Source organism: Bidens hawaiensis, unplaced genomic scaffold, assembly GCF_021521415.1.
Source record: "Bidens hawaiensis isolate Kalapana, Puna unplaced genomic scaffold, B.hawaiensis_p1.1 tig00002181_1, whole genome shotgun sequence".
In the NCBI taxonomy this organism is placed as follows: Eukaryota; Viridiplantae; Streptophyta; class Magnoliopsida; order Asterales; family Asteraceae; genus Bidens; species Bidens hawaiensis.
The window spans coordinates 328,582-344,663 of record NW_027491116.1 but is presented as its reverse complement, the minus strand read 5'-3'; the positions used below and the strand labels follow the sequence as shown (position 1 = coordinate 344,663).

Here is a 16,082-nt window from a genome sequence, read left to right as displayed (position 1 = left end):
TGTTTCCTTATCTTTTGGAAAATGCCATAACCAAAGCATATTTCTTGATTCTTTTGTTCTTCAAATGCAACATCAAAAGATGTTTTCCCAATTTCCTCCTTTTAAGTTTAAGTTGGTTTTCAAGCTGTAATTTTGACTTTTAAATAATATTATAACATGGGACCATGAAAATGATGGGGGGGGGGGGGGGGGGGGGTACACATGCCAATTTATCAACCACCACATATGGTTTTAGATGGTGTTGATACGGAGTTGATCCAAACTTGACAAACTCATATTTAAGTAACCGAATAAAAGAAAATGAGATTGGTTACTTAAATATTCAGAATTCTAACCATGACTTGGATTATATAGACTAACTTAACTTGTTAGCCAAGACATTACCTATTATAATTACAATACAATTAGGAAACATAATCAACTATGACCAGTTTGTCAACATTGGTCCTCAAGTTCGTCGACTTGTGACTTGAAGTCTGAAATTACTTCCAACAGTATTTGTCTTGGGCACCTGAAATCTTGGGGACAGGCCCTGTCAAAGACGACTTCACATACATTTGTATTTTACAGAGAAATGCACACATATATGAATATACAATATACATACAACTGTGCAGATATTTTAGACATTTTAAAGTGCCAAGTGAATTATATGCCCTATATCAGCAGGAATCGTTGCTTGATGCCGATTCTCTCCCTTTATTGCTACATGAATGCTACAAGACCTTAAGCTCTAATGAAGTTCTGTTGATCATCCTAGTTTAACAGAAACACAGTAGTTACAGATTTGAAGTGTTCAAAGAATCATCAAAGGAAGGACATCTAGAATCTAATCCAACAAATGATAATTTATTAAAAAAAGCAAGCCAACATCAAGACATTAGTTGGCAGTAAAAAGATAGAACATATATCTGATCACATATAATAAAGAATCACAACTTGGTCGTTAGCAATGATCTCAACTAATTAAACACTCTCGACAGAAATTATATGCGATGACGGGTGAACATTTAACAACACAACTCTCAATCACAGTACAGGAATTATATGCCGGTTTACTGATGACGGGTGAGCATTTAGCAACACAAATCTCAATCACAGTACAATTCTCATCGGTTGGTGTCCACGAGTACGCACGTCTATTTCCTTTTCTTCAAACGCTTTTTCATAAATTCCTTTCTAGTGTGGTTCAGAAGATATAACTTCGGCTTTCAAATATAGTGAGTGGTGAGGGAATCCTTGAGCCCATCATAAGTCACTATGTAGAGGTTCCTTATCTTACAAAGTAATAAAACCAAAGGCTTGACATTATATGGACACAAGCTAGCAGATTATTGATTATATATATATATATATATATATATACATATATATATATATATATAATTAAATTCAAAATATTCAAGGACCACAATGCAAAAACCATTCCACCATCTATAGAAGCTTTATACCTAATATCTTTGAGATGATAAGGATTCTACAATATCAAAAGATTGGAGCATTTTATACAGATTCTTAATCTTCATATCACCCGAAAGCAGGTCCCTCTATATTTTTTAGTGGGAAGGATCTTAAAAGCATAGGACCTCATCAAATTGTCTAAATGAGGCCACCATCACTTTCTTTTTTTCCCTTATTTATTTATGTCAACAGTAATCCTTCAATTCAAGCTTTTTTAGACTCTGAAAAGGCCACACTTTTCATTTTCTTTTTAGCTAGTCAAACCGGATTCTTTTGCTATGAGAAGGCAAAAAGCTAGTTGTAATTACTAAGTTTTCAAACCAACTTGATTTTGTTATTAACAATAGCAAGGTATAAATACAAGAAAAGGAAATCGGTTACAAGCTACAAATATGGAATATCAAATATATAATAAAAACTAATCAAACCTATTCAAACTATCTTAACATAATATTTTACATATTAATTTGTATGAATTCTTTGGAGGAAAACCGTTTCTCTAATAGTAATACCCTAGGAAAATCTCATATCGATCGTAGACATAAAAGATGTTGAGTTCATACAGAATACTTAATTAACCTCAAATATCACTAATGCGTTTTGGGCGCAATGATTATAACAGCCAAAAGTAAATATGTGGGCTCCTCATGGGCAAAACGGATAATGCTGATTGGGGGACAAATATTACATTAGTCCTCATATATCATTATAAGATCTTTACATTAATTAACCTCTCTTAAAGTGGCATCAGTCGGTAAATCTATGCGCGTGGATTTGAGAAAACTATTTTTTTGTAAAGGTATCATATATTTCATCAAGAGAATAGAGAATGATCATTTAAACTTTGAACAATGTCCAACCGAAGATAGCATAATATCTTACACTGTCGAATTCATGCTGTCAGCGCATCTATCTTCTCTCCTATTGGGAGGGCTTTGAATTGGGGATCTAATACCATAAGCTAAGGTAATAATATGTACTATCATAAAGCCACTTGCTGATGAATGATGATATTAAATAACAAGCAAGAATATTGGACTTTCAAGAATATATAGTGTTTATTAATTACCACTCTTTAGAAAGTAACTAGCCTCACTTGCTTATGTTGCCAATGGACCGAATAACATGACAATATTGTATGTTTAATAAAGATAAAAAGAAATTTTTATTCTGCAAGTTGCTCCACCTTGCATCTTTCTCTTCTTATTTATAGGGAGGCAGCATGGCAATCTAAAGCATACCATCTCCTTGACTTCAGTCTTCAGTTCTCCTTTGACTGAGGCATATTGACTTTAGTTTTCTATAATGGCATCAAGCTCTATGACGTCTTCACGTAGCTCCGGGTCCAACTGGACACAGAGACAGAACAAGCAGTTTGAAGAGGCTTTAGCTTACTACAACAAGGACAGTCCTGACAGGTGGCATAACATTGCAAGGGCTGTAGGTGGAAAGTCAGTTGAGGAGGTGAAGAGGCATTATGATATCCTTGTGAGGGACATCATGCAAATTGAAGCAGACCAAGTGCCTTTACCTAATTATCGCGATATTGGAAGCAACGGGAGTGAATTCGCAAACGAGCAAGGTAGTTTTATTGTTTTTCGGTTGATATGTTTAACATAGATGACATAATGACAAGTCAGTTTAATAATGATACAAAGAACATTTTTAATGACGCGTATATGATCATAATACAATGTGTTGCTGAAACAAATGGCGATCACAAGCAGGATGCATGTGTTTTTCGATTATTTTAGGAGGTGCTTTATATAGCATATGGATTTTGAAAGAAACCACTTGAAATCCAATCTTACTTGTTTTGGCACATGCACATGCTCAAAACCTATGCTTTAAGTGCATGTTATATATATAATATTAGCTAGTGACTCGTCTTGATAAGGGCGGACACATGATGGACATATATTTTATAAACTCATCACATTCTTCAACACTTTTATATTAATCTCAAGTTTAAAATCATGACAGTTTTCCTTGGATCTGACTACAAATATTAGTCGGCTGTTTACACTCATTAAACAACTTTTTTTCTACAAATAGGTCGGTTAATATGTTGGTGTCAAGTCAACTGCCAAAAACATGTGCTCACCTGAGCACATGTTTGATGTTTTCATATTTAGGAAACTTTACACATGTGACATCAGCATGATTTATTTTTAAAAAAGCATAACAAAATCTGTAAAAGTGTTTTAGCCTTTATTTACTCATTCAACTGTTGAATTGCCAACAGGCTTTTGAAGAATCTAAAGCTATGAAGCTATGGACAGCTATTACAAGAATAACAAGGTTATGAAGGAGGAGCAAATAGGGTTAAGAGGAAGAAAGGTGGATTTTATGTGTTTGTGTGCATTATTATTATTATTATTATGTTCTTGATTTGGTCATGTTGTCAATGCAGTTTAACTCAAAAATGGATTTTAAATCTACAGATGATGAATGACAAGTGTTATATGTTGTAATATTTTCTTAAATGCAGTGTATTATCAAGTTTATGATTGTATAACATTGTGTGGTATTCATCTATGTATCAGACCATCATTAGTGTAAGGTGTTAAATGCATTTACAAACGTGTCCAGCAAGCTAAACAAGTCACATTTCTGCGAATGCATACAAAATACTCATATTCTCTCTAATCCTGCTGCAAATGTCCTTACTAATATTTAGATTTTTACATCATCATCACTTTTTACAATTACTTTCAATAATCAAATTCTTTATATCATTAATGCGTTCTTTATTTACGTATTATTTAAGTTGAAAATAATTAATTTAAACATTAAACTTATAAACCTAAAAATTAAAATATTTGAATATCAAACTTTTGTTCTAAAGTTTTTATTTTAATGTAATATTAATAAATTAATGTTTTTATATAAAAAATAGTGTATGTTTTGTTTTTACTTGATTATCACATTTAAAATGAAAATAAATGTAGTGTACAAGTCATTAAAGCTTGTTTTACTCGATAACTTAGCATGGCACTACCACCTTACAAATGCATCATCATTTCCCCCATAGCATTCCCTCAAATGCAAGCATCTCAAATGCATTCCCCCATAAATGCTAAATCCACATAAGCCAAACGCAAGCAAAATGCTTTGCATTGACCATGGTCTCAAAAACGTCAAATGAGTACCAAAAAAAATTGCACTAAGCAAATGCATAAACATCAAATTTGCAGTTTACGATGTACAATAACCCTGACTTAAAAGTTAGAAGAAAATTATCAAACAAATTCTCTGCTACGTAGTAGATCAACAGATACACGAATAGATCAAGAAAAACAATGATTTGAGAAGACGTGTGAAGAAAAGCATCCAAAATGTACACATAAAGATACATAAAATTCAAAGCATAAGAATCGGGAAACATTCACAGTTTTCATCTTCATTTTTTCTATTATGTGTTAGCATGTTTAAATCAATGAATAACCTGACAATTTTAAATGTCCACAGCTGATCATGTTATAAGTAATTCAAACTAAGTAGTTGTGTGGGGTCTTGTCATCGGGAGCTGCTAAATACTTGAATTTTAAATATATTATCGTTTGAGCCATGTTTTGCTACATGAATAATTTATTCCATGATTATCAAGTCCCATGGAGCCGCTTAGTTTTCGATTGATTAGGTCTTTTATACTTTGGTTTTTCCGATTTGAAGTCTTGTAATCTTGTAATCGTTCATTTTGATTATGCAATTCAATATATCGAGCCAGAGTTTCTAATTATTTATGTGTTCTTCTAAGTATAAGTTCTTTTACCAACGGTGGCATTAGAGCTATAGCGATACCATCAAGAGAATCTATCAATTCAATCCATGGTTGAAACATCATCAACGACAATTGATGAGAAGCTGTCAAGAGTTAGCACTTTTTTATATGGACCGGCATAATAGGGAAAACATGACATAAATAACTTGTTAGAATAAATATATTTTATATATATATTTATATATGGCCCTTATAATTATTTATCTTATTATTGATCATTGACCTAAATAACCTTATGTTTATAACTGGTAAATCCTTGATGGACGGAATTACCCTTACTAACATTAATAGGGTTTCCCCTTGGGTGTATATATAGAGAGCTTATTAGAGAGGTTAATAACTAATGATGAATAATAACACCATAAGAATCATCCCCTACCTCTCTCTCTCAAATCGTGTTCATCAAGAACACCTAATCTCCATCCTAACCATACACCCTAAAGGGGAACTCGATCAGATTAAGAAGATGTCAGTCTCAAACATCACTGGATTATCAGGTATTACACATTTCCTTGTTTCCATTATATCATCGATTATAGAAACTGATCAACATGTGGTATCAGAGCATGATGTTGATTAATCAGTTTCTTCGATGTCCATAAAAACCCTTATGTTTACGGTTTTGATCATCATCATAAAACTGATTGGATCTGATGTTCGTATTACTTCTAACGAATTGTTAGGTCTGATTAAAACCTGTTCATTATAAAAACCTGATTATTTTCGAAATCTGTTTTACAAAACTTTCAGATTTCGATTCCAGTATTAAATCTGATAATATAATCGAAAACAGTTTCGTAAAATTCTTGAAACTGTTCTTGTTTTTTTTTTTTTCGAAGATGTTCTTGAAGAACATCATAATTTTCGAAAACTAACCTTAATTAGGATTAACTTGGGAAAATGAAATCTGTTAAAGAAATAATATTATCTCTAAGTTTAATTTCAAAATCTTTAATATAAAATAAAAGATATAATTTTGAAATCTTATTAAAATTAGAGATAATCTAAAACTTTAAAGAAATAATATTATCTCTAAGTTTAATTTCAAAATCTTTAATATAAAATAAAAGATATAATTTTGAAATCTTATTAAAATTAGAGATAATCTAAAACTTTAAAGAGATAATATTATCTCTAAGTTTAATTTCAAAATCTTTTAAATAAGATAAAAGATATAATTTTGAAATCTTATTAAATTTTGAGATAATCTAAAACTTTAAAACAGAATCTCCCAAATCCCTTAAAATTAGGAAAAGGTTATCAGGTTGATTATTCTTTTCGAATTCTGCTAATGTTGCGAATCAAGGCATCTATTCGCAACAACTGGACTCTAATCGCAACAAATGAAATGTTGCGAAATCGCATGATGTTGCGAGAATTACATATTATATTGCGAGTAACATGTTGCGAATGTCTACTAATTATGTTGCGATCAGAACCTAGCATCACAGAATGTTGCGAATGGACATATGTTGCGAAAAGTCACTAATGTTGCGAACCTTAAGATGTTGCGAGTATTACTTAAGATGTTGCGACGAGCTAATTTTGCAAGATGTTGCGAGTATTACCTATTGATGTTGCGATCAGCCCATAAAATCACAGGATGTTGCGAGTACTCTTAATCGCAACAATTATGTTGCGAGTGCTTTAAATCGCAACAATGCTGATTACATCACAACAACTCCATTCGCAACATCTCTCATAACAACATCATTCGCAACATCTCTCATAAAACATCAATCGCAACATTACTTATGACTGCACTGTTCGCAACATCTAAAATCCCCTAACCAAATTCGCAACATCACTTCGAAGAAATCGCAACTTTACTTATATCTTACATGTTGCGAAATGATCAGAAACCCTTATATATAACCTAACTGATTAAGGGGCCCTGCTCCGTTAAATTACTTAACTTAAATAACACTTATAGTTCACTTCTGCCCAACGGTGATGTGTAACCTAATATTGTTATTTAAGTCTAATTAAGTATGTCACTTAAAAGTGTATGTCCTAACATTATCAGATATTCGCATGACTTTAGTTTTGCTTAACTTAAACAACACTTCATGAGTTCACTTCTGCCCAATGGTGATGTGGTAGCTTAACAAAGTTGTTTTAGTCTAACTAAGCATAGTCATCTAAAAGATGAGTATCCTAAAATTGCTAGATACTCAAATGACATTAACTTTGCCTTAAATACCTTAAATGTCTCAATTCTGCCCAACGGTGATTTGTTACATTTATGTATTGCAAACTTACCTTGTGCATAACAACTTGATTGTTCCAATTCTGCCCAACGGTGATTTGTTACAATTATTTTCGCACAAGAATTTTATACTTAAATAATACATTTTCTGCCCAACGGTGATCTATTTTATTTAAGTATAATAAAATTAATTTTGGTGTTATACTTAAAATTATCACATCTTCATAATGATCCTTACATTAATGATCCTTCATTAATGATCCTAATTTCAGTCTGCCTTATTAGATTACCCATAACATAAATCACTCTAAAATTCTTCTATAAAGTTTGAATCTCAAACCTAAATCATCCACTCTTATTACAAAACCTAAGAAGAGTTTTGCTTCTAAAAGGGTCTTATAAAATTTGCCCTTTTGAGTCTTGATTATCCTTAAAGACTTGAAATTCTTACTGCTCATTCTGATAAAAGTATTACAGAAAAACACTTGAGCATAATCAGTGGGATAAATAAATATGTCTCTTATGATAATCAAGAACTCCTTACATGATTCCTATCAGGTGAGCAATTACGGATTCTAAAATTCCTAAGACTAACGTTTTTTTTTTCTATGGAAATAATAGAATCAAAACAATTCCTAAGATGCATGCAAAACACTCTAATTCTAAATAAAAAGGTTAATTGGCATTTGTGAATACATCATAATATTTAATTCCATGACCCATAAACTGAGAGCTTATACATGGAACTTAATGAAGTCTTTTCAGTGTATTACTTTTCCACCAGTACAATTAGATGCCTTAAGAATCAACTATAACACTCAGAAGTACTAAAGGAAACTGAGTGTGTTGCTAGCAATATATGTACAGGAAAAGGAATGCCTAAAATTGAAAATCAAATGTTATTCACCTTATTACCACTAAACCTTAAAAGAGGATAGTTCTAAAGTCTTGAAACAAAATACAAGTACTGCTTCCAGCTCTAAGTTCTCAAAGGGAAAGTCTCACTGCAAAATCATGCCATTAGACTAGGCACGAGCAAAGAGACTATCCATACCTCAAGGGAACAGTTGGCTAAGAAAGGTAGTTACCAATTAATGATATTTAACTCCACTAATATTAATATCCCTATTAACACATGTTAGTTGAGTTTAGTTTTATACGTTTCCTTATCAGAAATCGATAATAATTAAGATGAGAGTCAGTGACTCATTTAATGTTAAGGTTGTAAGAACCATAAAAGCTGTTTTGTATTAAGCTTTATGATACCTTAAACATTCTAGAGTTTACTCAGAATTTAGTATCAATACTAAAGCTACATTTTGACAGTTATAAGGTTTTAAATGACCAAAACAAAGTCACTACTAACTAAAACTATCATATTATCGGTCGTTATTATCTGAATAGAAACCTTATAAGATAAAACTAAGCGATGCTACAAATTTCACCACCTTTTGTTATCATAGAAATGAGAATTTAACAAAAGATAAATGAGACTTACGTACTTCATCCATTAAGACCAAAATTTTCATGAGAAATCATGACTCGGTTGACAAAGGATGAATTGCCATTAAATCTCATTCTTAGTGATTTGAAAGCATGTGTTAAATGCCCTAAATATAAACTGGATAAAGGGAGTAAGTGAGGTCCACCATAAGTTATAATTCACTGCTATTAGTGGAGCTTAGAAGAATATCAACTTGTATCTAATCTGTTTCCTACTGGACAAGTTCTTTAAAGAAATCAATTCATATATACTTATCAGTATTCCTTCTAAATATGTCCTTAAAATTTCTTATGAAATATGGACAATAAGGAAATCAAGTCTAAAATGTATGAAAGTTTCCTATGACATGAATCGCCAAAACTTGTATGGAGTTTTAGAGGCCTAAAAGATCAGTGGGAGCACTGAGTGTCCTTATATGCAAGAGATGGGGAGAAACAACTTAATCTAACTCATAAAACATCCCTTGTATAAGACACTGCTCCATTATATCTTGTCTCCTTAACATTTAATGCTACTCCTAACAAATTTTGTTGGATACCTAAATATGGGAAAACTTAGATTTCTTACCAAGACTAATTAATATAATCCTCAATTAGAATTTATTGGTCTTCTGATGTTGACCCTAAGCATGCTGAATTCTTACATATTTCTAAGGTCAGTAGGAGCAGTAAAAGTCCTTATCATAACTTGGCTAAGTACAAGATGCGGGGGGAGAGATTGTCGCTTACTTTAACTCCCGATTACACCTCTTGTACACCATACTGCACCAACTCTTACATACTTAGAAACTAATATTGCTCCTAATATACCTGAAAATATGAAACTCCTTATAAACCCAATAATCAACAAACTCCTTATAAACCCAATAATCAACTCAGGAGGTCATCTAGGTCTCAAAGGCCTACTAACTTTGATGATTATGTACCCTACCTGACTAAAGATTAAATGGATTTTGGAAGGTTTAATGATCCTACCTCTTCTAATTAAACCATTAGTATCAATCAATCTTCTAAAATAGTATAACGTTTGGGATTTGGTTGAATTACCTAAAAGGTAGTCATTACTAAACTAAATCTGAATGAATAACGTTAATACACTAAAGGTATGATTGATTGATAAAGGTATACTCAAGAGGGAATAAATTATCAAAGAACCTAGTTCCTTGTCTTACAAAAGGTTACTTTGAGGATCATCACTGTTCTAGTAGCTTATAATAATTTAGAGCTACATTACATGAACATTAAAACAACTTTCCCTAACACTGGCCTACATGTTCGTAAAATAACCTGTAAGTTCTAAACTGAAGGTTAAGAACACTTAGTTTGTAAGTCAATAAAATCCATGTATGGGTTGATGCAAGAATCAATAATGAAATCATAATGCAACTCTCTTCATCAAGAACTAAGTGGATTGATTTACCTACCTCAAGATGAGTGGGAGCAACTAATGTAAACTTGTCCTTAGATAGATGACATTCTTTTGACAAGTATATGTTACATGAGTCAAAGTATTGTTAACGCATATCTTGACCTAATCAATCTCGGAGATACCTCTTATTTAATAGTTATCAAAATACACCGAGATAGACTCATTAGTTTTATATGTTTTACATGAAACGGGTTCTTACACTTGTAACATACAATATTGCTCTCCTTTAGAGGCTAATAGGATAAATGAGATTATTTCCTTATGCATCATTAAATAGATGCCTTAAGAAGGTTCAAATCTATACTCGTTTAGATATTGGTCACATTGCTAAACACTAGACTAATTATTTCTATTGTGAAGCATCTGATAAAATATCACAATATCTCTAAGAAACGAGACACAATAATTTAAAGAAGAAGAAGTGAGAACTAAAAAAACGGTTGACTACTAATATTCTAACTTTGTCAACTTCTGGGTACATCCTTATGTCAGCAGACATTACTATCTCATGAAGGAGTCCTAACTAACTGATAACAACGACCTAAGTTATAATGACATAATATGTTGCTGATCATAACGCAACGTGTCACTAAATGTTGTTGGAAAACTTTATCAGTTGACTCATAATTTATTAACTTCATATAAATCCAATATTGAAGACTTATTGTGATAAAGTCAGCTACCCTTATTTCTTGAACAGTAACAGTTCAAGCGGAGCTGCATTAGAATTCGATACAAGTCTAAATTATTGTTCGCTTATGACTTAAGAACAAATAGAGGAAACTAAACTTTTGTATCGAATGCATTCATGATATGCTTATGGATCCACTAATTAAAGGTCTGTCACCCATAAGTCTCCTAAATGGCCAATAATAGAGACGGGTTTTACCAATGACCAAGCGCAACTGCGTATCGTACTATGAATGATTAATTATTAATTTTTCCTCATACGTTGAAAATTTGTTTTGTCTCTAAATACGTTCATGCATGCCTAAAGACGTATAGACACTAATTATACAAATCAACGGTAAGGGCTTATTTGTCAATTTGATCCTAAAGTTAGGTTTTAAATTTGAGTTGTAGTATGATTAATGGGGGTCCTGAGTCGAATATTGATTCAACGACTGTATTTCTCTGCTGCAATTTGGGTTTAGAACTAAAATGAGTATTAACCTCTGATCAGACTAATCTAATGCTCATAATAAATAATTACTAGGCCAAGTGGGAGAATGTTAGAATAAATATATTTTATATATATATATATTTATATATGGCCCTTATAATTATTTATCTTATTATTGATCATTGACCTAAATAACCTTATGTTTATAACTGGTAAATCCTTGATGGACGGAATTACCCTTACTAACATTAATAGGGTTTCCCCTTGGGTGTATATATAGAGAGCTTATTAGAGAGGTTAATAACTAATGATGAATAATAACACCATAAGAATCATCCCCTACCTCTCTCTCTCAAATCGTGTTCATCAAGAACACCTAATCTCCATCCTAACCATACACCCTAAAGGGGAACTCGATCAGATTAAGAAGATGTCAGTCTCAAACATCACTGGATTATCAGGTATTACATATTTCCTTGTTTCCATTATATCATCGATTATAGAAACTGATCAACATAACTTGGCCTACAAGTGAAATTACGGGTCGATTAACAAAATAATAAGTCTCCGAAAAAGCTTAATAGAAAGCAGTTAGAGTCGTTGACAACATATTTTGGGACTACACAGACACATCTTCTGGTTGTTAGTTCAAATAAACGGGTAAAGGGGAGTTTTCACAATATCACTTAAACGTTAATTGAATGGGGGGAATGGTTATAGATTATTGAGTAATGGGCTTAATTGTTTAGAATGGGGTGTGTTTATAAGATCAATAAATTTTTTTATAACTTATTGTTTTATATTTGTAAAATTTTACAATTAAAAACTATTCTTTTACTAGTCGTTAGTTACTTGGTCATTAACATTTTTCATTGGTGTAGATATCAAAATTTGTTAAAGAGTGTCACTCGGGATTAGAAACATACCAAGAGAGAGAGAGAGAGAGAGAGAGAGAGAAATTCTTTGTCTGTGAGTGCCAGGTAACTCCTAACCCATATAGTTGGGTTCGCTCCTAAGACCATCTCTAAAGCTTACTTGTCATGCCATGCATAACATTTTTAACTTCATATGTTTTAAATCTATAGAAATTATGCTTTTGGTTCATACGGTTTGACATTTTTAACTTTCACTGTAAAAAGAAATACTTTAGTGTATTTATGGCCTGATATTTTTATTATATAACTTTTCGGTCTCCCATGTTAAACCCACTTATTTTCTGTTAAATAGAAAAGAAATTCAGCTATTTTAAAACTAACAACTGTTTATGAAATTTATAGTAATCACTTAATAATTAAAGGACTATTTGTGTAGTTTACTAGCAACACATGGTCTCACATTTTAAGGGACTAGGTTACTTTTTTTTTAATAATTACATTTTAACCTATATTGTTTTATTATTTTTATTACTACTATTATTACGCATTTAGTATTATATTAATTAATCGTTACCGTCATTTACAAGCCATTAAAGTATTTTCACCACTCAGAATCGAGAAAGAAGAGACGACCGCCATTGCCGTTTAAAACAATTTACGGTACACAAAAACCCTAATTGAGAATATTGAATTCAATTGTTTCGTGTTTGTATTTGTTAGGGTGGTTTACCTGTGGTTTAATTATTTTCTTAATATGGTTCAAAGTTAGTCAAATTCTTTGAATAATAATTGGTAGGCATGCTCTGCTATTGATCATCTTTTGTAATAGGAAAAATGGTTTGTATTGGTCCCAACTTTTTCATTTTTGCCGGCACTGGTCCCAACTTTCATTTTGGCTGGCAACGGTCCCAATTTCAACATTCGTTGCTTCCATCAGTCCGCGACTGACGGAGCACTAACTCCGTTATGTTTTTGCTTACGTGTCAATCTGAGTTGTCAAAAACATATTACGTGGCAGCCACCGTGGATTATTGGTTTATTACGTGGCAGGCACCAGAACCCTAACTCTTCAACGCTCACTCAAAACCACCGGATCCGCCCTCTCCGTCTTCGCTTCCGGCGAACCCCTCGCGGTCGCCGACCAAACTCCCGCCGTCCTCCTCCCCACCCCTTCCTCCACCTCCACCAAACCCCCTTCACACACAAACACCACTGAGTCGCCACACAACACACAGAGAAAGAGAGAATGACGAAGTTCGATCCATGGCCCGTATTCTTCAAGCGAGAGTTCAACCGGAACTGGCCGTTCCTCGTTGGATTCGCCATCACCGGCACCATCATCGCCAAATTCTCCCTTGGTCTTACTGGTAGGCATCCAATTCCTTTTCAAATCAGATTCGATTTAAAACAGGTTCATTGATAGAGGTTAACGGCGGTTGCCGGAATCGATCTGGGTTTTGAGCTAGCAACAGATGGAGACCGGGTCGACGGCGCCGGCGGTGGTGGTGGGGGTTGATGGCGGTGGAATGAAGGGGGTTTGGTGGAGGTGGAGGAAGGGGTGGGGAGGAGGACGGCGGGAGTTTGGTCGGCGACAGCGAGGGGTTCGCCGGAAGCGAAGACGGAGAGGGCGGATCCGGTGGTTTTAAGTGAGCGTTGAAGAGTTAGGGTTCTGGTGGCTGCCACGTAATAAACCAATAATCCACGGTGGCTGCCACGTAATATGTTTTTGACAACTCAGATTGACACGTAAGCAAAAACATAACGGAGTTAGTGCTCCGTCAGTCGCGGACTGGTGGAAGCAACGAATGTTGAAATTGGGACCGTTGCCAGCCAAAATGAAAGTTGGGACCAGTGCCGGCAAAAATGAAAAAGTTGGGACCAATAAAAACCATTTTTCCTTCGTAATAATAGTATCTTCCTCACTAAAAAGTTCTCTCTTTCTCTCTTTTTTATAATTATTATTATTATTATTATTATTATTATTATTATTTTAAGTTTTTGTGGTTATGAGTCTCTTTAGTAGTTTTACTTCTAGTTTTATATGTTTTTCAATTCGATTTTTTGGATTTTTTTAATACACAAATTGGGTTTTAGGTTACTCAACTAACAAACAGTCGACTTTTCTCTATTTTCAACGTTAGGAAGCCATTGCATTCTTTTGAGCTTAGAAGTTGTAATCCATATTCGGATTCATTACCGAATTTGAAATCATCTGATTTCAAACCTACGAGTATATAAAGGGCCAACTGACATTTAACTTTTCTTGTAGGTTTGTTATGATGTATTTTGGTTGGGTAAGTGGTTGGCTTTTTCTCTATTTTCAATGTTAGGAAGCCTTGTTAAATAGTCTAACACTCTTAACTTTAGTAATTATTCTACGGTTGGAAACTATGCAGCTGACTAATGGCCATGTATAGTTAAGTAGTGGGTGTTCTTGCCAAAAACGGAATTTGAGTAGACAAACATGCTTGCGAGGCTCATATAGCGGGCACAAAAACCTTGTTTAATTTAGATAGATATTTTGATCTTCATAGGTTTTGGCGATCACTTATCATGTTATTTTATTCCCCTATTAGTCTGTGTTGACATGTTGACTTTTTAATTCGTTAAAATTCGTGTTCGAGTTAGGATTCCAATGAATCTTGAATCTAGTGGAATACCTAAAGCATTTGGGACATGTATGGAGTCGGGTAATCGATATGAGATAATGTGATTGTTTTTGAAATTTTTTGTAGGTATCGGATCTAGTACTCGTTTACCTAAACTGATTACCCAATAACAATCATATTTCCGACAAGGCTTTCATTCTATATATATTTGTAGTATGTATGATGTAAATGTATATCTGAAACCCATGTGTATGCCCGATATGGTACCTGATGGGTTTTGAACGGGTATGTGACAGGCTTTTATAATCAGGTATGAGGTTGGAATTACGAAAACCCATCTCAAAACAACTCATTATTATCCCCCTGTTTTGAATTTATTAATTCAGTATACTAACACGATACTCATTAACACGTTAACCCAACAATGGACACAATTACCTTCTAGTAAGAAGAATTTTAAAATAACAATAATGATAATTGTCTTGTAATTCATGGATCGTTATCGTAGTAAAACAAAATCGTTTTTCGGTAACACTCCAAGCCACCAAGACTCAAGATGACTAGGTCAAGGAGAATGGATCAACATGATATCCACCACTAACACAACTGTCAATTTACTTTCTTTTTCAATACAAAACACGTTATTCAATCAACTAGTCCTCTCTTCTTTTTTCATTTATATATCAACATTTTGGTCGACATGCCTTAAATAATAGTGAAAAGTTTTTCATATAAGCAACCTTTCTAGAAGCAGCAGCTTTTCGTCTCCGTCATTCCTACAGCTTCTTTTGGTGAGAAGTTTCCTTCCTTCTTATTACACATGTGGCTTGTTCAATGCATGAACATATTTAGCCCCCCCCCCCCCCCCCCCCCCCCCAACACACACACACACACACACCAGAATTTTAAAATTTTCAAATACTTACAATTTCACCCGTGGACTTTCAATGCATTATATTACCCGGGTAGTTGACCCAGTAATTTATGACTTGAGTTTTAGATTCCTTCTAGGCCGGTTTGATCAACCACCACCACACACACATGCACGCATTTTTTCTTTTTTTAGTTTTTAACTTTGTTTAGTTGGCA

At 33.4% G+C, this 16,082-nt stretch overlaps 1 protein-coding gene across 1 annotated transcript; it reads left to right on the top strand.

The window, feature by feature from the left end:
- Positions 1-2,570: 2,570 nt before the first annotated feature.
- On the top strand, positions 2,571-3,859 carry LOC143608694 (protein RADIALIS-like 3). The gene is made up of 2 exons (XM_077083664.1): positions 2,571-3,054; positions 3,717-3,859. Exons 1-2 carry the CDS (start codon positions 2,767-2,769, stop codon positions 3,729-3,731), a joined length of 303 nt encoding a protein of 100 aa, XP_076939779.1. The 5' UTR covers positions 2,571-2,766; the 3' UTR covers positions 3,732-3,859.
- Positions 3,860-16,082: the final 12,223 nt, after the last annotated feature.